This window comes from Emys orbicularis, chromosome 18 (genome assembly GCF_028017835.1).
Source record: "Emys orbicularis isolate rEmyOrb1 chromosome 18, rEmyOrb1.hap1, whole genome shotgun sequence".
NCBI lineage: Eukaryota > Metazoa > Chordata > Testudines > Emydidae > Emys > Emys orbicularis.
Genome location: NC_088700.1, coordinates 3253703 through 3268798, shown reverse-complemented (window position 1 = coordinate 3268798; position 15096 = coordinate 3253703). Strand labels below are relative to the sequence as shown.

Genomic DNA, 15096 nt, shown 5'->3' with positions numbered 1-15096 from the left:
CGAGGAGGGGCGCGGAGCTGGAGCTGGCTCCCGGGGCCCCGTGCAGCCGGGGGAGCTGTCAGGTTACTCGGCTGGGCTGGAGCAGGGGCCAGCGGCCCCCTCCCCCGACGGCAGCTCGCCAAGGGGCCGAGTGGGGCGGCGGCGGTTACGCACCCGGCTGCGATTTGCATGTGAATGGCCCGTCCGGAGCCGCCTCTGCCGCGGGCTCGGGGCCGGGCGCGTCCGCTCCAGCCGAGGCCATGCGGACAGCAGCGCCCCGCGCCCCGGGGCCGGCGTGAGCCCGGGGCCGTCGGACGGTAGGAGCCGGGCGCGGGGCGCGGCCGGGGCCGGGCGGTGGAGGTGGGCGCGCAGGGAGGCGGCAGCTTTCCGGGGACGGGACCGGCTCGCTGGAGCCGCTGCCCGGGTCCGAGCCGGGCGGGCTGAGCTGAAAGCCCCGCCGGGGTGAGCCGCCTGGGGCAGGTTCCCAGCCCGGGGGACACCAGCTCATCTGTAGATTGGCCTCGTCTTACAAGAGGCTGCGCACGACGCGCCCGCGAGGTCCGGACGGGCTAGAAGTTCATCAGTGGCCGGTTTATCCCGCGCTGTGTGCCGCAGGCTGACCGGCAAGTACAGCGTTTAGAGTCCAGTGGATTTATTTTGTAATGATCTGGTCAAATGAGAGGGCAAATTTTCAGTCATTGTGGCTGTGACCCAGCGGTATGTTGGTCTGATGGTGAAAGCAAGACGTTTTGTGGTGAGGTGAAACTTGGGGGTACGCAAGACCAGACTCCTGAAATGGGTGCAGTGGTGTGGAGCGCCAGTCTTGGGGGAGTCGGGTACCCCCCGGAGTTGCCTGGCTGGTTATTTGATGCGTCTGAGGAGCTGGTTGCCCTGGGCTGTGTCTGTCAGGCTTTGAGGATTTGGGTTTTTTTTGGGGGGGGGAAGGTGGATTTAAAAAACCAGTCACAACAATTGTGGGTTTTACCCACTCAAATACAACATTAAATGATTAAACTCTTCAGAATAACACGCCACCAAGTAGCACCCGGGGAAGATTATCTGCTTCCTGCCACAAAGGACCAGTGCTGCTTTTTAAAATCAAGCCCTTTTAAGTGCTTTGCTGCTTATTTTTGCATCTGGTGCGAAGTCCAGTTTCAACAGACTAATATCTCTTCAGCATCAGCCGGTTGCTTTCAAAACAAGATGAGTTTGGTTTAAGTAAACGATTTTTAAAACTTTGCAAGTGGATGTGTAATATCCACATGGGCAGTGAGACAGGAAGCCTGTGCAGGCAAAACTTCCCCCCAAGAATAAGAAATCCCCCAACTTTTATAACAAAGTCGTTCAGCCCATTGCCTTCATTCTCAGGTCTGCATTGGCTCCAGTCCCGTCAGAGACCTGCAGGGAGTTAGGTGGTCTCAGCATAACCACCAGCTGACAGTACAGCAGCTCAGTGCTTTCTCTCTTGCTTTGTGTCGCTTGGGTGCGTGGCTGGCTCCTTGTGGGGAGAGGAGGTTATGAAAGTTCTCCCTGGGGTGAGAATTAACAGATTCATCTTGCGGGTCTCGGATATTGTGTTTATACAACATCAGCCTTCCAGCTGCTGAACCTGCACACAACACCCCTCCTGTGGAAGCAATTCCCTTCCCCCCACCTTGCACCCCAGAATCATTCTGCCCCCAGACCTCTCTGAGCCAGAATCACCCACCAGACAGGTATGGATTGTACATAATTTACAGTGAAATGAAGAAATCCTGGCGCAAGAAGAGAGTAAGTGTGTGACCGGTGTCAGTGCGGTTTAGGTCTGAAAGAATTACTATTGCATGAAGGGGATAGAATAATTGGTTCTTAGTTACAGTGTTGGGGGAAGAATAGATTATTTAAACCTCTAGGCCCCCGAAGGGTTGATGGTGGAAAATACCAGGTATCTTGCTGATTTGGGTTTGGAGCATGAAGTCTTCCTTTAACAGCCACATTTTATTATAGGAAGGGAGTTTGGTCTGGAGGCTAAAGCACAGCGCTAGGCAACAGAAGGTCTGGGTTTCATTCCTGGCTCTGCCCCGACTGTCTACCTAGGGGGTTTATTATCCATGCCACCCATCGCTGTAGCATAAATTCTGTAGAAACGGGGCGGTCACTAGCAGACTAAATAGAGTCTGTGCTAGGGCATTTGTTGTTTATTTGGGGGGCAGGAGGGGTTTGGGAATAGAAGGGGTGTTCATTCCTTATGCTAGAAAGGCTTTCTCAAGGAGGAAGGCTTTGGAATGTTTTCTAGAGATGACCAGACTCTCTGGATTGGCCTGATTTCCTCTGGAAGGTTGTTCTGCCGCTGGATCCCTTCGACCAAGAACACTTTATCCCCAGCTCTCACATGCTGCGTCCTGGGCTTTGGGATATGCACAGTCCCAGGAGCACAGCTGCCCCTGTTCTTCATAGATTGAAAATGGTCTTAGAAGTAAGTGTGGCGTGATCCACCCTGGGTTCTGACTCTTCACCTCCTGCTTTACACCTGGGGAAGCCAACACCTACCTAAGGGATGTGCTGGGAGGTTCAATCCATTGCCGATAAAAGGCCTTGTGACGCTGGGGTGAAAGGCACTAGAGAAGGTAAAATAATATTATTGTACTTTCCCTTCCAATGGACAAGATCGTTTTTCAATCAGATTTTTAAATGTTCAGATCTGTCTTTGTCTGTGATACAAGTTAATATAAAACTAAAGCAAAGCATCGCTGTCCTAATGTGCAATCGACATCTCTTAGCTTTCCCTTGTATTCATTTGCTTTGCCACAGGGGACTGGTGATATTTGCAAGGCGTGTGGACATAATGCTCATTATAGTCAGTCATCCCATTGCTACATGGTCATCTTCTCTAGTTCTTTCTTCTGTGCAAATCCGGATTAACTTTTTGTGGGCCTGGTGCCAAACATATTTGTGCCCTCCCCCCGGGGAATGAAGGGGTCAGGGGCAAGAGCACAGGGGGCAGGGTGGATTTGATTTAAATCATGATTTAAATCACTAGTCAGGAAGACCCGATTTAATCATGGTTTTCTACATAAAAGTGCATTCTTGTTGGTTGTTATAACCTTAATACATATTCTTCACAACTCAGAGATAGAGAGATGTAGGTTTTATTTTTTAGAAGGTACACACTATACATTTTTAAACAGTGATTTATTTTGAAAACTTTTCAGATGAGTTTTACAGCTATATCAGAAAATTAATGATTGTTTGGTAATTTCATTTACCAAAGGTAATTGAAGCAGATATTTATGAAGTCATTGGGTGTTGAACTATCTCCAATTCAACAGGTTAATCATTAATATTTGGAGGATTTTCTTGCCATGCTGTATTAGGAGGAGAACATCACCAGACAGACATTTAAATTGTTTTATTTAACTAAAACAACAATGTTAAGTATTCTGGATTTTTTTCTTCAACAGCAAACATAATATTTTAACAAAACGAGCATCTGTCCCTCGCTTCTCACATTTATCTCCAGACTTCTTCTCCTTGTCCAGATCTAGTCTGCCCCCAACAATCTTCTATTCATTGAACTTTTTGAAACTTTGCACTTTTAGAGAGAGGTAAGGGATTGACTCTGTGTACACAAATTTGCAGAGGGACAATAGAATTGTTCTGTTTATTTCTCACCTCTATATATTATTTATTTATTTAAAAACATTTTTGCTGTTAACAAGCATGTTACCTCTGGAGACACAAATCCACAGTTTGAGAACTGCAAAACTAAGCATCTCTGATGGTATCTTCTAGACTGAGCACTGAGTCCCATTGGGTAGATAGAAAGATTAACCTAAATAATCTATACAGAAGCCCCTGGAACCCCATAAGATTGGGTCCCTAATCCATGAACTATTGGAACTCATTTACAAAACTCTTCTTAAACATTACATGAATATATTCTCATACTACAGAATTAGAATCTATAATCCCTATTCCATGATGAGATATAATGTATCTTAATTAAAACTATGTTTAGATGGATTTTTGAGAGGAAAAAAACTAACTTAAATTAAAAAAAAAATCCGAGGAGTTTGCCTGGGGGCGGAGCCTGCCCGGCCGCAGCCCAAACCCCAGGACCCGGCAGCACCAAGCTTCTGCCTCCACAGGAGAGGGCGGGGGGCGGAGAAGAGCAGGCCGGGCGCCATGGCGCCAAATCCACTACTGCTTCTGTGCAGTCCCATGAGAGTCCCTTGACTCTGGTCACGTTGAATGTTCTTTTGTTAGTCTTCCCAGCATTTAGCATCTCAGTCAATGTGCTTTTTCCTTCTTTCTGGGGGCAGGGAGGGGGAGGAGGGTGTTCCACCCCTGGCCAGCTAACAATGTCTGGTTCCTCCAGACCTGCAGGCTGCTCGGTTAGAAACAGAGTCTCTTTCACGTGGTCTCCAAAGTGCTTGTATTTTAAATTCTGACTGCCAAATGGATCAGCACTTCCTCTTTGGGCAATGTCACCCCCCCTCTTGCTTTTTGAAAAGCTAGCTTTCGAAATCTCCATGTGGTATCATTTTCATGGGACTCTAGGTGCCAAGGATTGGCTATTGAGAAATAGATTTTGTATGTGCAGGACCACCACAGGGTTAGTGGTTAAAAGCAGGGGATTGAGAGTGCTCCTGGCTTCTCTCCTCTTAACTGTAATGCTGATTTGTTGTGTGGTTGTGAGCAAGTCACTTAGTCTCTCTGCACCTCAGTTTACCCACCTGTAAAATGTAAGGGTTGTACCAATTTGTGATGGTTAGTCCCTATGCTGCATCTTATCAGAACCTTTACAAGATCCCATTGTCTGGCCAGCACATCTACCTGGAAACGTTGTCAAAGATCTCGTTTGACACTGCTCAGAAATGTAATTTATGCCTCTGACTTGATTTGGTTAAAAGCAGGTAAGGAGGGTTCACTAACCGTCTGACTTATGAACTAATGATACAGCTTCTGCAGAGTTATCGGCTTCTGGTATCTCATCTGTAACAGGCACAGAGTGGGTCTAGCAGGCTACCTAGGATGGATATTTTCTGTTGAGTCGCTTTCCCCCCGTTTCTGTATGCAAGAGTTAGCTATACAGCTGCAGGACATCGTTATCTAGCACTGCTTTGTCCATTCCAGCAGAGAGGGAAAGATTTCCAACCAGTCGACATGGTCAGGCGACACCCGAGACCTGAGTACTGGTTCCTCAGCTTTCTGGTAAGTTTTACAAGGACTTAATTGCTTTGAGTAGCTGGATAATTTGAATGCTTAAAACAGCTAGGAATTGTCCAAAGACATTTCCCTAACAGTCAGGATGTTGGAACACGGGGCCTGAGTCCTAGGTGAGGTCATTCTGAGTGACACTGGAATAAATCTCCTAAAATAAAATGAATGAACCCTTCTACACCTTTTCTGATAGTTCAATGTATTTAGTCATTGGCTTGTTATCGATGGCGCAATCCAAAGGAGATGGTTGCTACTGGTCATGCTCTGGTAGGTTCCATCTTCCAGTGTTTCAGCAAGAGGTAGATTTCACTTGGCAGATTCAGGTACTTTAATAATAGGACTTTGCTTTTAGAGCCTCAGCAATGGATATTGTTATATTTCTAGTTTCCTGATTATTCCATGTAGCTGTGTGGAGGAGATATTTCTCTGTGAAACGTTTACTTTCAGAGGTTCTTTATACACATGTGTATATAACAAGGAAAACTTGCTAGAACAGTGCAGTGTGAGCAGAGACATCAGACTCCATGGGCTTAAACAGGAAACTAAGCAGTAAACGTACCCTCTAAACCAGGGGTCCCCAACGCGGTGCCCGTGGGCACCATGATGCCCGCCGAGGCATCTATGTGCGCCTGCCTACTGGCTGCCAGATAAGCAGCCGCCGAAAATCAGCGGCATTTCGGCGGCGGTGCTTCTTGACATTGCCGTTTCTTGGCGGCATTTCAGTGGCGATGCTTCCTGGCGTTGCCGCTTCTCGGCGGCTGCTTGTCCGGTGACCACGCTCCTCGGCGGCTAGTCGTCCGGCGGCCGCCACATGAAAAGGTTGGGGACCACTGCTCTAAACCTTGCTCCCACGGTGTGGTGTTATTTCTTGCAGATTGGTAGCCTGTCCAGAGAACTCTTAGACTTTACTGCCCTTGCTGATAATCACACTTCAAAAGGTTAGTGTCCTAATCAGCACTTGAGTCTTAGAGAATCTATGAAAATACGTTTGGGACTGTAAGAGCTAACGTTTTCCCCCCACCCCACACACCTTTTATATGGTTGTAAATTGCGACCAATGTTTGTTGGACCCAAATTTGATTGCAGGTGTAAATATTAGTATTTGCACAGCTAACTACCAGATTAGCAGGTGAAAAATCAGGTAAGTGCTGTCCAACTGCTGATATTTGTGCCTGTGATGCACTTGTGGGTGCAAACAATGTGGGAGCAATTTTGTGAGCGCAAATTGCCACTTGCAAATATGGAAAGGGGGGGGGAGCTGAAAAATGGGGCCTAAGCTCTGTCCTTAAGTCCCTGAGTGAGTTTGAGTAAGATGTCTTCAAGTGTATCCCTCCGGTGAACGGCAGTGTGTTTTGTTTTGCCCTGACATTGCCACTGTTTTGGGTATTTCCTACGGATGAATCAGGTCTGAGGGCTGGGCCTGGGGAAAGCCAACCCTTCCAGGCACATGTGCTAAAGCGCAGCTCTCAGCTCTCTCATATCTTAGGCCCGAGGCAACCCGCCAAAGTCTGTCCCTGTTCGCTGATGTCCCTTTGTGCTGCGTGCGGGTGCGAGATTCTGCTTCTGACTTTCCGAGGGCTGTGCAAACCCCATGTTTGCAAGTGCATGTCTGATCTGCTGCACGAGGCTGACCCCAGGTGGCAGGAGCGGGTGTGTAGCGTGTAGTTCGTATTACTGAGGCTGTTGATGTGAAGGCCTCGTGCGTCCAGGGGCGAATGGGCAGGGAATGAGGACACCGCTCTGGTGCTTTCTGCAAACCGGCATGTGTCCTACTGGCTCCTGTGCTGCATGGGGTAGCAATGGTCCAGCTTGCATGTCTGCCTTTCAGATTTTGGTGCTGCTGCTGCCACCGTCGAGACCTCGGGAGATGTTTATGAATACGTGGACATCCCCTTGGACTGGTGGCATGCGAACAGACACTGTGAACAACGCTTTGCGCAGCTGCTCTTTGAGCTCCCGAACAGTGAGCTGGCTTCGGTCAGCAAACTGCTGCGCTCCCACCAAGTCCAAAGCTCTGTCTGGTTAGACGAGAGGGAGGCATTCCTGCGAAAACACAAACAGAGACGTGAGTATAAGATGGGCGTTGGGGCAGCTAGCCTGGCCTAGCCAGGGACAAAGAAACCCAGGAAGGCCCAAAGGTCAGATCCTTCTTTTACAAAACACGTGTGTCTGGATATTGTGAGGGGAAGTTATTAGTCTGGAAAAATTATTCTTGTGATTTGTGTTGTGGTAGGGCCTACGAGCCCTAGTATGGACCAGGGCCGCATTGCGCGAGGTGCTGTACAGACACAAGCCAAAAGGACCGAACCTGCCCCAGGGAGCTTACAATCTAAGTATAAGACAAGACCCAACAGATGGACACAGAGAGAAGGGGGAGTACAAGGAAACAATGAGAGAGTATTGGTCAGCAGGCCAGGCTGTGGTACATCAGATGTCTCACCGGTATCCAATTATTTGTAGGTATCCTGGCAAAGGAGAGTTTTTAAGGGGGGATCTCATGCCCTGGGGTGTCATGGACTAATACTCTATGATCCACCTCAGCATCAAGACAAAGATGGTTTTGCTGGACGTATCCCCTGGAACATATCTGCAGAAGTAATCATATAAGTAATATGACCGGGGGCGTAGGCTGCAGCAATCCAGCGCTGGGTAGTCATGTATCACAACTGTGCTGAGCATGGGTAGGGTGATCGGGGAGGTCTTCTCTAGGCTCTGCCTCCAGAAGATATGCCATTGGTGATGAGCAGTTAATCCCAAATTCATTATTTACCATCCTGGCTGCTGGAAGTGTCACTTTCCAGAAGTGGCATTTGCCGAAATGCTCTAGCATCAAACTCCCCTTCCCTCTACAGGCATCACTGTAGCCAGCACCATCCCCTTTAGAAGTAGCTGAGAACCCTCAAGCATGTATTTATGGTATTGTGGTATGCTGGGGTCAAGGGTCTTTAGCATTTTTGGGGATGAAACAAAAGAAATTGTTGTCTCTCAGAGAGAGGGAGCAGGGTTTGGTCCAGGTTCCTGCCCTGTCTTGGCTGAAGTTTTGAATGTTCCCCTTCCAGGAATTCACACAGCACCAATCCTGGTGTTCAGAAACAAAACAGACACTAAGTACGTGAAGGTGCTGGCCAACTTCCCCGTAATGCCTGCTGTCACCGCCTGTGCCCACATCCAGTGGGACAACAAGACCCAGGAGATTTCCACCATCTTCTCCTATGCCGTCCCTGCTTTCATTAACGAGTTCCAGCTGCGCGGCTTCATTGATGAGGAAGGGTTTGTACGATTTGCCATCATCGTCCATGGACACCACTCCCCGTACCTGCCCATGTTCCGCAGCGATGGGCAGTGGCATCACTTCTGTGTCACCTGGCAGCAGCAGAACGGGACGTGGGCCATCTACGCCGATGGGAAGAAGAAGGCCTCTGCCGCTGGACTGTGTGCCGCAGGGCCGCCGGCCAGCCAGGCTATTTACGATCATGGAACTTTTATTATTGGGCAAGACCAGGATTCACTAGGGGGCACCTTCAAGGAGAAAGAGTCCTTCAGTGGGAACATCACTGACCTGAACGTGTGGCGTAGAGTCCTTAGCGAAGAGCAGATAGAGAGAGTCCGGTCGTGCTGCCTGATAGACCATGAGCTTATCTTCGGGTGGGGCAGCTACACTCTGGAGATCGAGCCCGCTGTACAAGAAGTGACAGCACAGTTCCTTTGTCCAGGTAAGACTCATTCCCGGCATCAGGTGCCCGGCGCACTTTGCTTTCCAAGCTTAGGTTCTGAGCTGCAGATCAGCAAAAGGCAGCGCCTTTCTGCCAGGTGCAGCTGTACCGAAGATGACAGGCCTCCATGTGGGCGTAAGTATCACCCATAGGAAGAGAGGTTTGCACCGGGAGGATGGATAGCTGGGGAATGTTTTGGGGAGGGAAAGGAGGGTTGGTTTGAGTGCTGGGGGAAGGGGGGTGGTCACCATCCAGATAAGACCTGAGACCGAGGTCCTGTTCATCTGTGGTCATTAAAGATTCCATGGCACTTTCCGTCATGAACGCCAGTGTCCTGGGCAAATTCCCACTGGGCTAATGATACTCTTCCTCCTCCATGTTTCCCTGCTAGTTTCAGTTGGAGAAGTTAGGCTTTGTCTCCACTGGCAAGAGTGAAAGACAAAACTTTTGTCGTTCAGAGCAATGTTAACTCCCCCCCCCCCCCACCCCCAAAAGATAAACGTGTGAACAGAGAGCGCTCTGCCGACAATGCTAACACCGCTCGGGGGGGTGGACGCTTTTTGTCGGCGGCAGAGCTCTCTCCTGCCGACAAAACAGCAGCTACACTGCGCGCCTTTTAGCGGCACGGCTGTAGCGGTACGGCTGTGTCGCTAAAAGCGGCGTAGTGTAGAAATAGCCTCAGGCTACGCTTGCTCCCCTGTTATCAGTTGATTACTGTTGTTGGACCCTGTATATCACCTTCCTAGTGCTTCGGGATCCTCCTGAGCGAACGGCACTGTGACGGGTTGGATCACAGAAACCCCCTTGGGAGCCACCACCTGATGTGCCAAGACTACCCCTGCTTCTGTTTTCCCTGCCAGCTCAGGACTCCAGCACCCTGCCTTGCTGAATTAGACACTCCAGTCCACTTCAACACAGACCCAGGGTCTGAATCACTTGTCCCAAAGCTGCAAGTTTATCTGAAAACAGCTCATAGAAGTGTGCTTGTCTTTAGCACTCAGATGCCCAACTCCCAATGGGGTCTAAACCCAGATAAATCCGTTTTACCCTGCATAAAGCTTATGCAGGGCAAACTCATAAATTGTTCGCCCTCTATAACACTGATAGAGAGATATGCACAGTTGTTTGCTCCCTCAGGTATTAATACACACTCTGAGTAAATTACTAAATAAAAAGTGATTTTATTAAATACAGACAGTAGGATTTAAGTGGTTCCAAGTAGTAACAGGCAGAACAAAGTAAGTCACAAGCAAAATAAAATAAAATGCGCAAATCTATGCCTAATCAAACTAAATACAGATAATCTCACCCTCAGAGATGCTTCAGTAAGTTTTTCTCAGACTGGACACCTTCCAGGCCTGGGCACAATTCTTTCCCCTGGTACAGCTCTTGTTGCAGCTCAGGTCATAGCTAGGGGATTCTTCATGATGGCTCCTCTCCCTCTCTCTTCCGTTCCACCCCTTTACACATCCCTTGCATAAGGCGGGAACCCCCCGTCCTCCTGGGTCTCCACCCCCCCCCCACTGGAAAAGCACCAGGCCAAAGATGGACTCCAGCCCAGGCGACACGACCACATGTCACTGCAAGACTTCATTACTCACTTGCCAGCACCCACATATACAGGGAGACTCACAGGCAAACAGCCATCTGCAGACAATGGGAGTCATCAAGATTCCAAACCATCACCAATGGCCCACACTTTACACAACTACAACAGGCCCTCAGAGCTACACTTTACATTTTTAGTCTCAGATACAAGAGTGGTACATCCATACAAATCAGATGATCATACTCAGTAGACCATAAGCTCTGCAATGATACCCCACAAGAGACCCCTTCCATGAAGCATATCCCAGCCACGTTACATTCACTTATTACCGTATTTTCTCTAAAACTATCCCAGTTACATTATATTGACTTATTATCAAGTTTTTATAAAACCATATAGACTGCACAACGTCACAGGCACTGTTTAGCACCAACTGGCTTGACAATTCCTAATCAAACCCAGAACTTAAGCCCTGGCATTTCTGTCTCCTTATGGTGTATTTGGGGTGGGCATCTAACTGTGCGGGTTATCCGAGAAGCTACGTTACGGAGCAGCACAAGGAATGCATGCTCCAGGCTGTGCATGGGAGAACAGTGGGGCTGTTTAAGGAGCAACTGGTGATTTTCAGCCTTCAACAAAGTTTGTGGATCATTTGTGAAAATGTCCCGTCTGGTGGGGGACAGCGCAGACGGATGACCAGACAGCAAGTGTGAAAAATTGGGATGGGGGGTCGGGGGTAATAGGAGCCTATATAAGAAAAAGACCCAAATATCGGGACTGTCCCTATAAAATCGGAACATCTGGTCACCCTAGCGTGTCTCAGCATTCTGGGCTTTGTTTGTGTCTCCCCAGGGCCTGTGGAGCAATGCAGGGTTCTGAACGTTGGCAGTGGTGGAGTCAGTGACACTTCTTGTTTGCATTCGTTGCCTTTCGTCTGCCACTACAAGAAGGGTACAGCCAGCATGATTGATTTATTATTTCCATTGTGGTAGCTCCCAGGGGTCCTGGCCAGGATCGGGCCCTAGACAGACACCCAGGAAGACACAGTCCCTGCCCTGAAGAGTTTACAGTCTAATCTTCTACAATCTCTAACATTTTCAACTTTCTAAATTAAATAAATGTCAAAATGTGCTGTAGCCACAGCCTCAGGCCAAGTGTGTCCTGGCCGAATGCTCCCGCTTGCTGCTCTTACAGATTTTAATTTTTTTATCTTCAGTTTATTCAGTTGTCTGTTGTCTGCACTGCACATTGCAGGACTCCTGGGTATTGTCCCCTTACAGTGACAGCACTGTAGGGTAAGATCAACTCCAAGCATCTCTGGGTGGGGAGATGGGCTGCAGGAGGGGAGGTCACAGAGATCAAAAGTTTGGCTGAGCAGCTGAGATGTCAGCTCTTGGTGTCCCCCAATGGGTGTCTTTGCAGCAAAGGCAAAAGGCACAAATTACCTCCCCAAGTCCCGGCAGCTTGTCCTGTTTGTCCTCCCAGCACATCAGTGAGTCCCAAGGAGCTACTGTCCAGGCACTTGAAAATGGGACTTTACTGGGGATCGCGGCAACACTTGTGTCTTTGTGTTATTCTCAGATGTGTATTTACTCTTGAAGAAAACCCAGTCAGAATCCAGCCCGCCACTGATCAGTCGGGTTAATACCCTCGCAAATGCTATCGTGGTGAGTGCGTGAGAGCCCAGACCCTCGGGACCTTCCGTTGCTGGGAGTTACCAATGCTGAGAACAGGCCAGAGTGGACTTGCTCTGCCATTGTTCATTCGTGTGCGTGTTTCTTGTCCTCCCGGCCTGAAGCCGTGTGCCCCTGGCCCCTCTAGTGCTGCACTCCAGGAGTGGGAGGAACCTCACGAATAGACCCGCCACCTTTTTCTGGCTTTTAAAATATTTACCTTTGTATCATTTTGACGAGCTGAGCCCATTTCACAGCACCAGGGCCTGATCTGGGGGACTCGTTACTGTGAGCAGGGGAGCCGTTTCCAGCAGTGATTCCCGGCCTCGTTTGCACGCTGAGTTCAGCAAACGCCCATATGCTCCCGTGTGGCAGAGCAGGGGTAGATCTCCCTTCCCTGCACATGGGGCATTTTCCACTAGTCACCAGCTTGCGGGTTAATAGCTTATGGGTGGCTGGCAGGGCAGCCTCCTTGTGTATTGGAGGGTGGGCACAGAGCATCACCCATAGCCCTTAATTAACTCCACATCGTTTGATGTCTTTGGGCAGAGGTGGGGTCTGCTCTGGGGTAAAAGGCTTTTCCTTGGCAGATTCCTGAGAATGTTTTCTTGGGCGATGTTAGAGACGTGAACATCTCAGCAGCTGTCCATGTTCTCCATGCTCTGACGACCGTCCTGAGGGAGCAGGAGACCCCAGTGAAGCCAGCTGACCTGCTTGGTGTGGTCCAGTTTCTAAAGCAAGTTTCAGACGTTGAAGTCCAGGAGCAGGAACAGCTGGAGATGCTGGAGCAGCTGAGCCAGTATTACGTGGAAGTGACTGGACTGATCCTGGAGGAGCAAAATACTGACCAGTGGTCAGAAATTAGCCAGGTGAAATAGGCTTGTGATGTATGCATGAACCCAGCTACCTGCCTCGCCTCGGCGTGGTCTGCAGACACTGCAGACTAGGTTTGTGTCACATCTGACCGTACTGCTGGGGTCTGCAGTTCCTTGATTCACTGGCTCACAATGATCTGATGACTAATCATGGGGGTGGGCCTACTGTGGGACAAACCTCCAAAGGTCAGAGTTTGGGGCTGGCTGGAACGGGAAGAGAAGGTTCTCTCTAGAGATTGTAGGCACGCTGGGTCTCATGCAAACAGCCTTCCTGGCAATGTCATGGCACTTGCAGTCCCGCCCCTGGCTGGAGCCTGGGATTGCACAGACTGCATGAAAATGAGATGATTAGGGGGCAGGAGTGGAAGCGTCTATGGAGGAATTAACCAGGCGCTCTGAACCTTTGCAGCGATCCAGTTTGGCTCCAGAGCTGCATGAATATTTTGAGGGACAGCGAGAGGATCAGATAATTTCTGAACTGTCTCACCCTGCCCTAGAGTAGCACCAGTGCCCGGAATTGCTGTGTCTCAAGGTGCAAACCCATGACTCCTACTTCGATGCTGTCAAGCAGCATCGGGCAGCACATCAAACATCCACCTGCAGCAGTCTCTGCTTGCTCCAGTGATCGGGCGTTTGCTGCTGTCCATTGCTAGAACTCCAAGCTGCCCCCTCCTTGCAAGTTCCCTTGGGAGCCCCCCTCGGCTTCTGTCCTGTTCAAGCCGGCTGGCCTAGCGCCAGGACACTTGTCTGTCAGGGGCCTGTTCCCTGTGAGGTGAACGCAGTCCATGGCAGATTGCTGGCACTTTGCTCCCCCCACCGCTGTGCCTGGCAGGGATCGTGCGCTAGCTTTTTAAAAGTGCATTGTTGTAATGTTTGCAGATGGGATGCCAAGACAGCGTCTGTTTCCAGACCCCAAACTGTTCAAAACACTGTAGAGCCTTGTGTGAGAAATTTTCATCATGTCCCCCAAGCGGGGGCTTTCTCCATTGGATGCTTTTATCTTGTTCTCTCGGGCCGGCCCTTTCTGTATATTGTAATGACCTAGCCCCTCTTGGGTGTATGTGTAACAGCTACCGTCGTGGCAATCCACTGGGGATTGAACCAGGGACCTCCAGAGATCACGGCATGAGCTCAAAAGTCAAGCTCTCTGGCTGGGTACATGCAGTGGCCAGGGGTTACGTGCACAGCACAGCCTGCTCCTGGAGAACTTCTCAGCTGCATCATAAACCCACTACTACTCCCAGAGATTCCCCTTTAGCTTGAGCGGAAGCGACCTCTGCAGGGAAGGTGTGAGTTCTGTTGCCACGAGGCTCCGAGTGCCCACGTTATGTAGCACTGTCACACTTGTGATATGCAGGCTGGTCCACGTGCTCCGCACCTCTTGGGAGCAGGCCGTGAATTTGTAGCTTTTCAAGTAATGGCTCAGTTTCTTGCGGGCAGCTCTTTCCCTTGTGAGTAGGTTTCAGGGGATGTGAGTGTGTGTTCTACAGCACAGACAACCCCAAGTGTTCAAAACTCAGGAGTCAGGCCCCCCAAAAGCAAGTTGGATCCTGTTTATTTGCCTGTTGGTTTTTTGAGCCAATACGTTTCACATTTCAAGCTTTTCTCTGCTGCCAGTGGGGCAAGAGACTTATTTTAAAAAAAGGGAAAAGAAAATAGAAAACTGAGATTTTCATGTAATCACCTGACTCCTGGAGCTGAGGATTTGAAAACACTGAATATCATGAGACACGAGAGTTGGCAACACTGGTTGTAACCTGCACCATTTGATATAGGGAGATCTCACAAATGACTGTGTGAGTTTATGCCCAGATAAATTTGTTAGTCTCTAAGGTGGCACAAGGACTCCTTGTTGTTTTTACAAATGACTGTGTGTTTCTTAGATTATCAGAGGGCCTATGACTGTTGTAGAGAACATGGACAGAATGGCTTCAAACCTAGACCAACTTCTGACTGCAGAAAGGACAAAGATAGCGATCCAGTACAGGAACATCGGTGAGTATGAACGAGCCGGGCTCCGGGCAGCCGCAAAAGATTGCGCCACCTTGCACTTGAAAGGGGCAAGCCTGAGCAGCCTTCAGGCAGTGGCGGTGGTAGTTTGGCCT

The 15096-nt window shown here is 49.5% G+C and overlaps 1 protein-coding gene across 1 annotated transcript in view; it reads left to right on the top strand.

Annotated features, from left to right (window-relative positions):
- Positions 1-5124: 5124 nt before the first annotated feature.
- Positions 5125-15096, top strand: part of ADGRD2 (adhesion G protein-coupled receptor D2) — a 49015-nt gene continuing 39043 nt past the window's right edge. The window contains exons 1-8 of the mRNA XM_065418976.1: positions 5125-5172; positions 6056-6119; positions 7010-7246; positions 8241-8894; positions 11296-11394; positions 12025-12110; positions 12707-12985; positions 14875-14986. Of these exons, the coding sequence (XP_065275048.1) occupies positions 5125-5172; positions 6056-6119; positions 7010-7246; positions 8241-8894; positions 11296-11394; positions 12025-12110; positions 12707-12985; positions 14875-14986 (1579 nt within the window). The remainder of the gene's footprint in view (positions 5173-6055; positions 6120-7009; positions 7247-8240; positions 8895-11295; positions 11395-12024; positions 12111-12706; positions 12986-14874; positions 14987-15096) is intronic.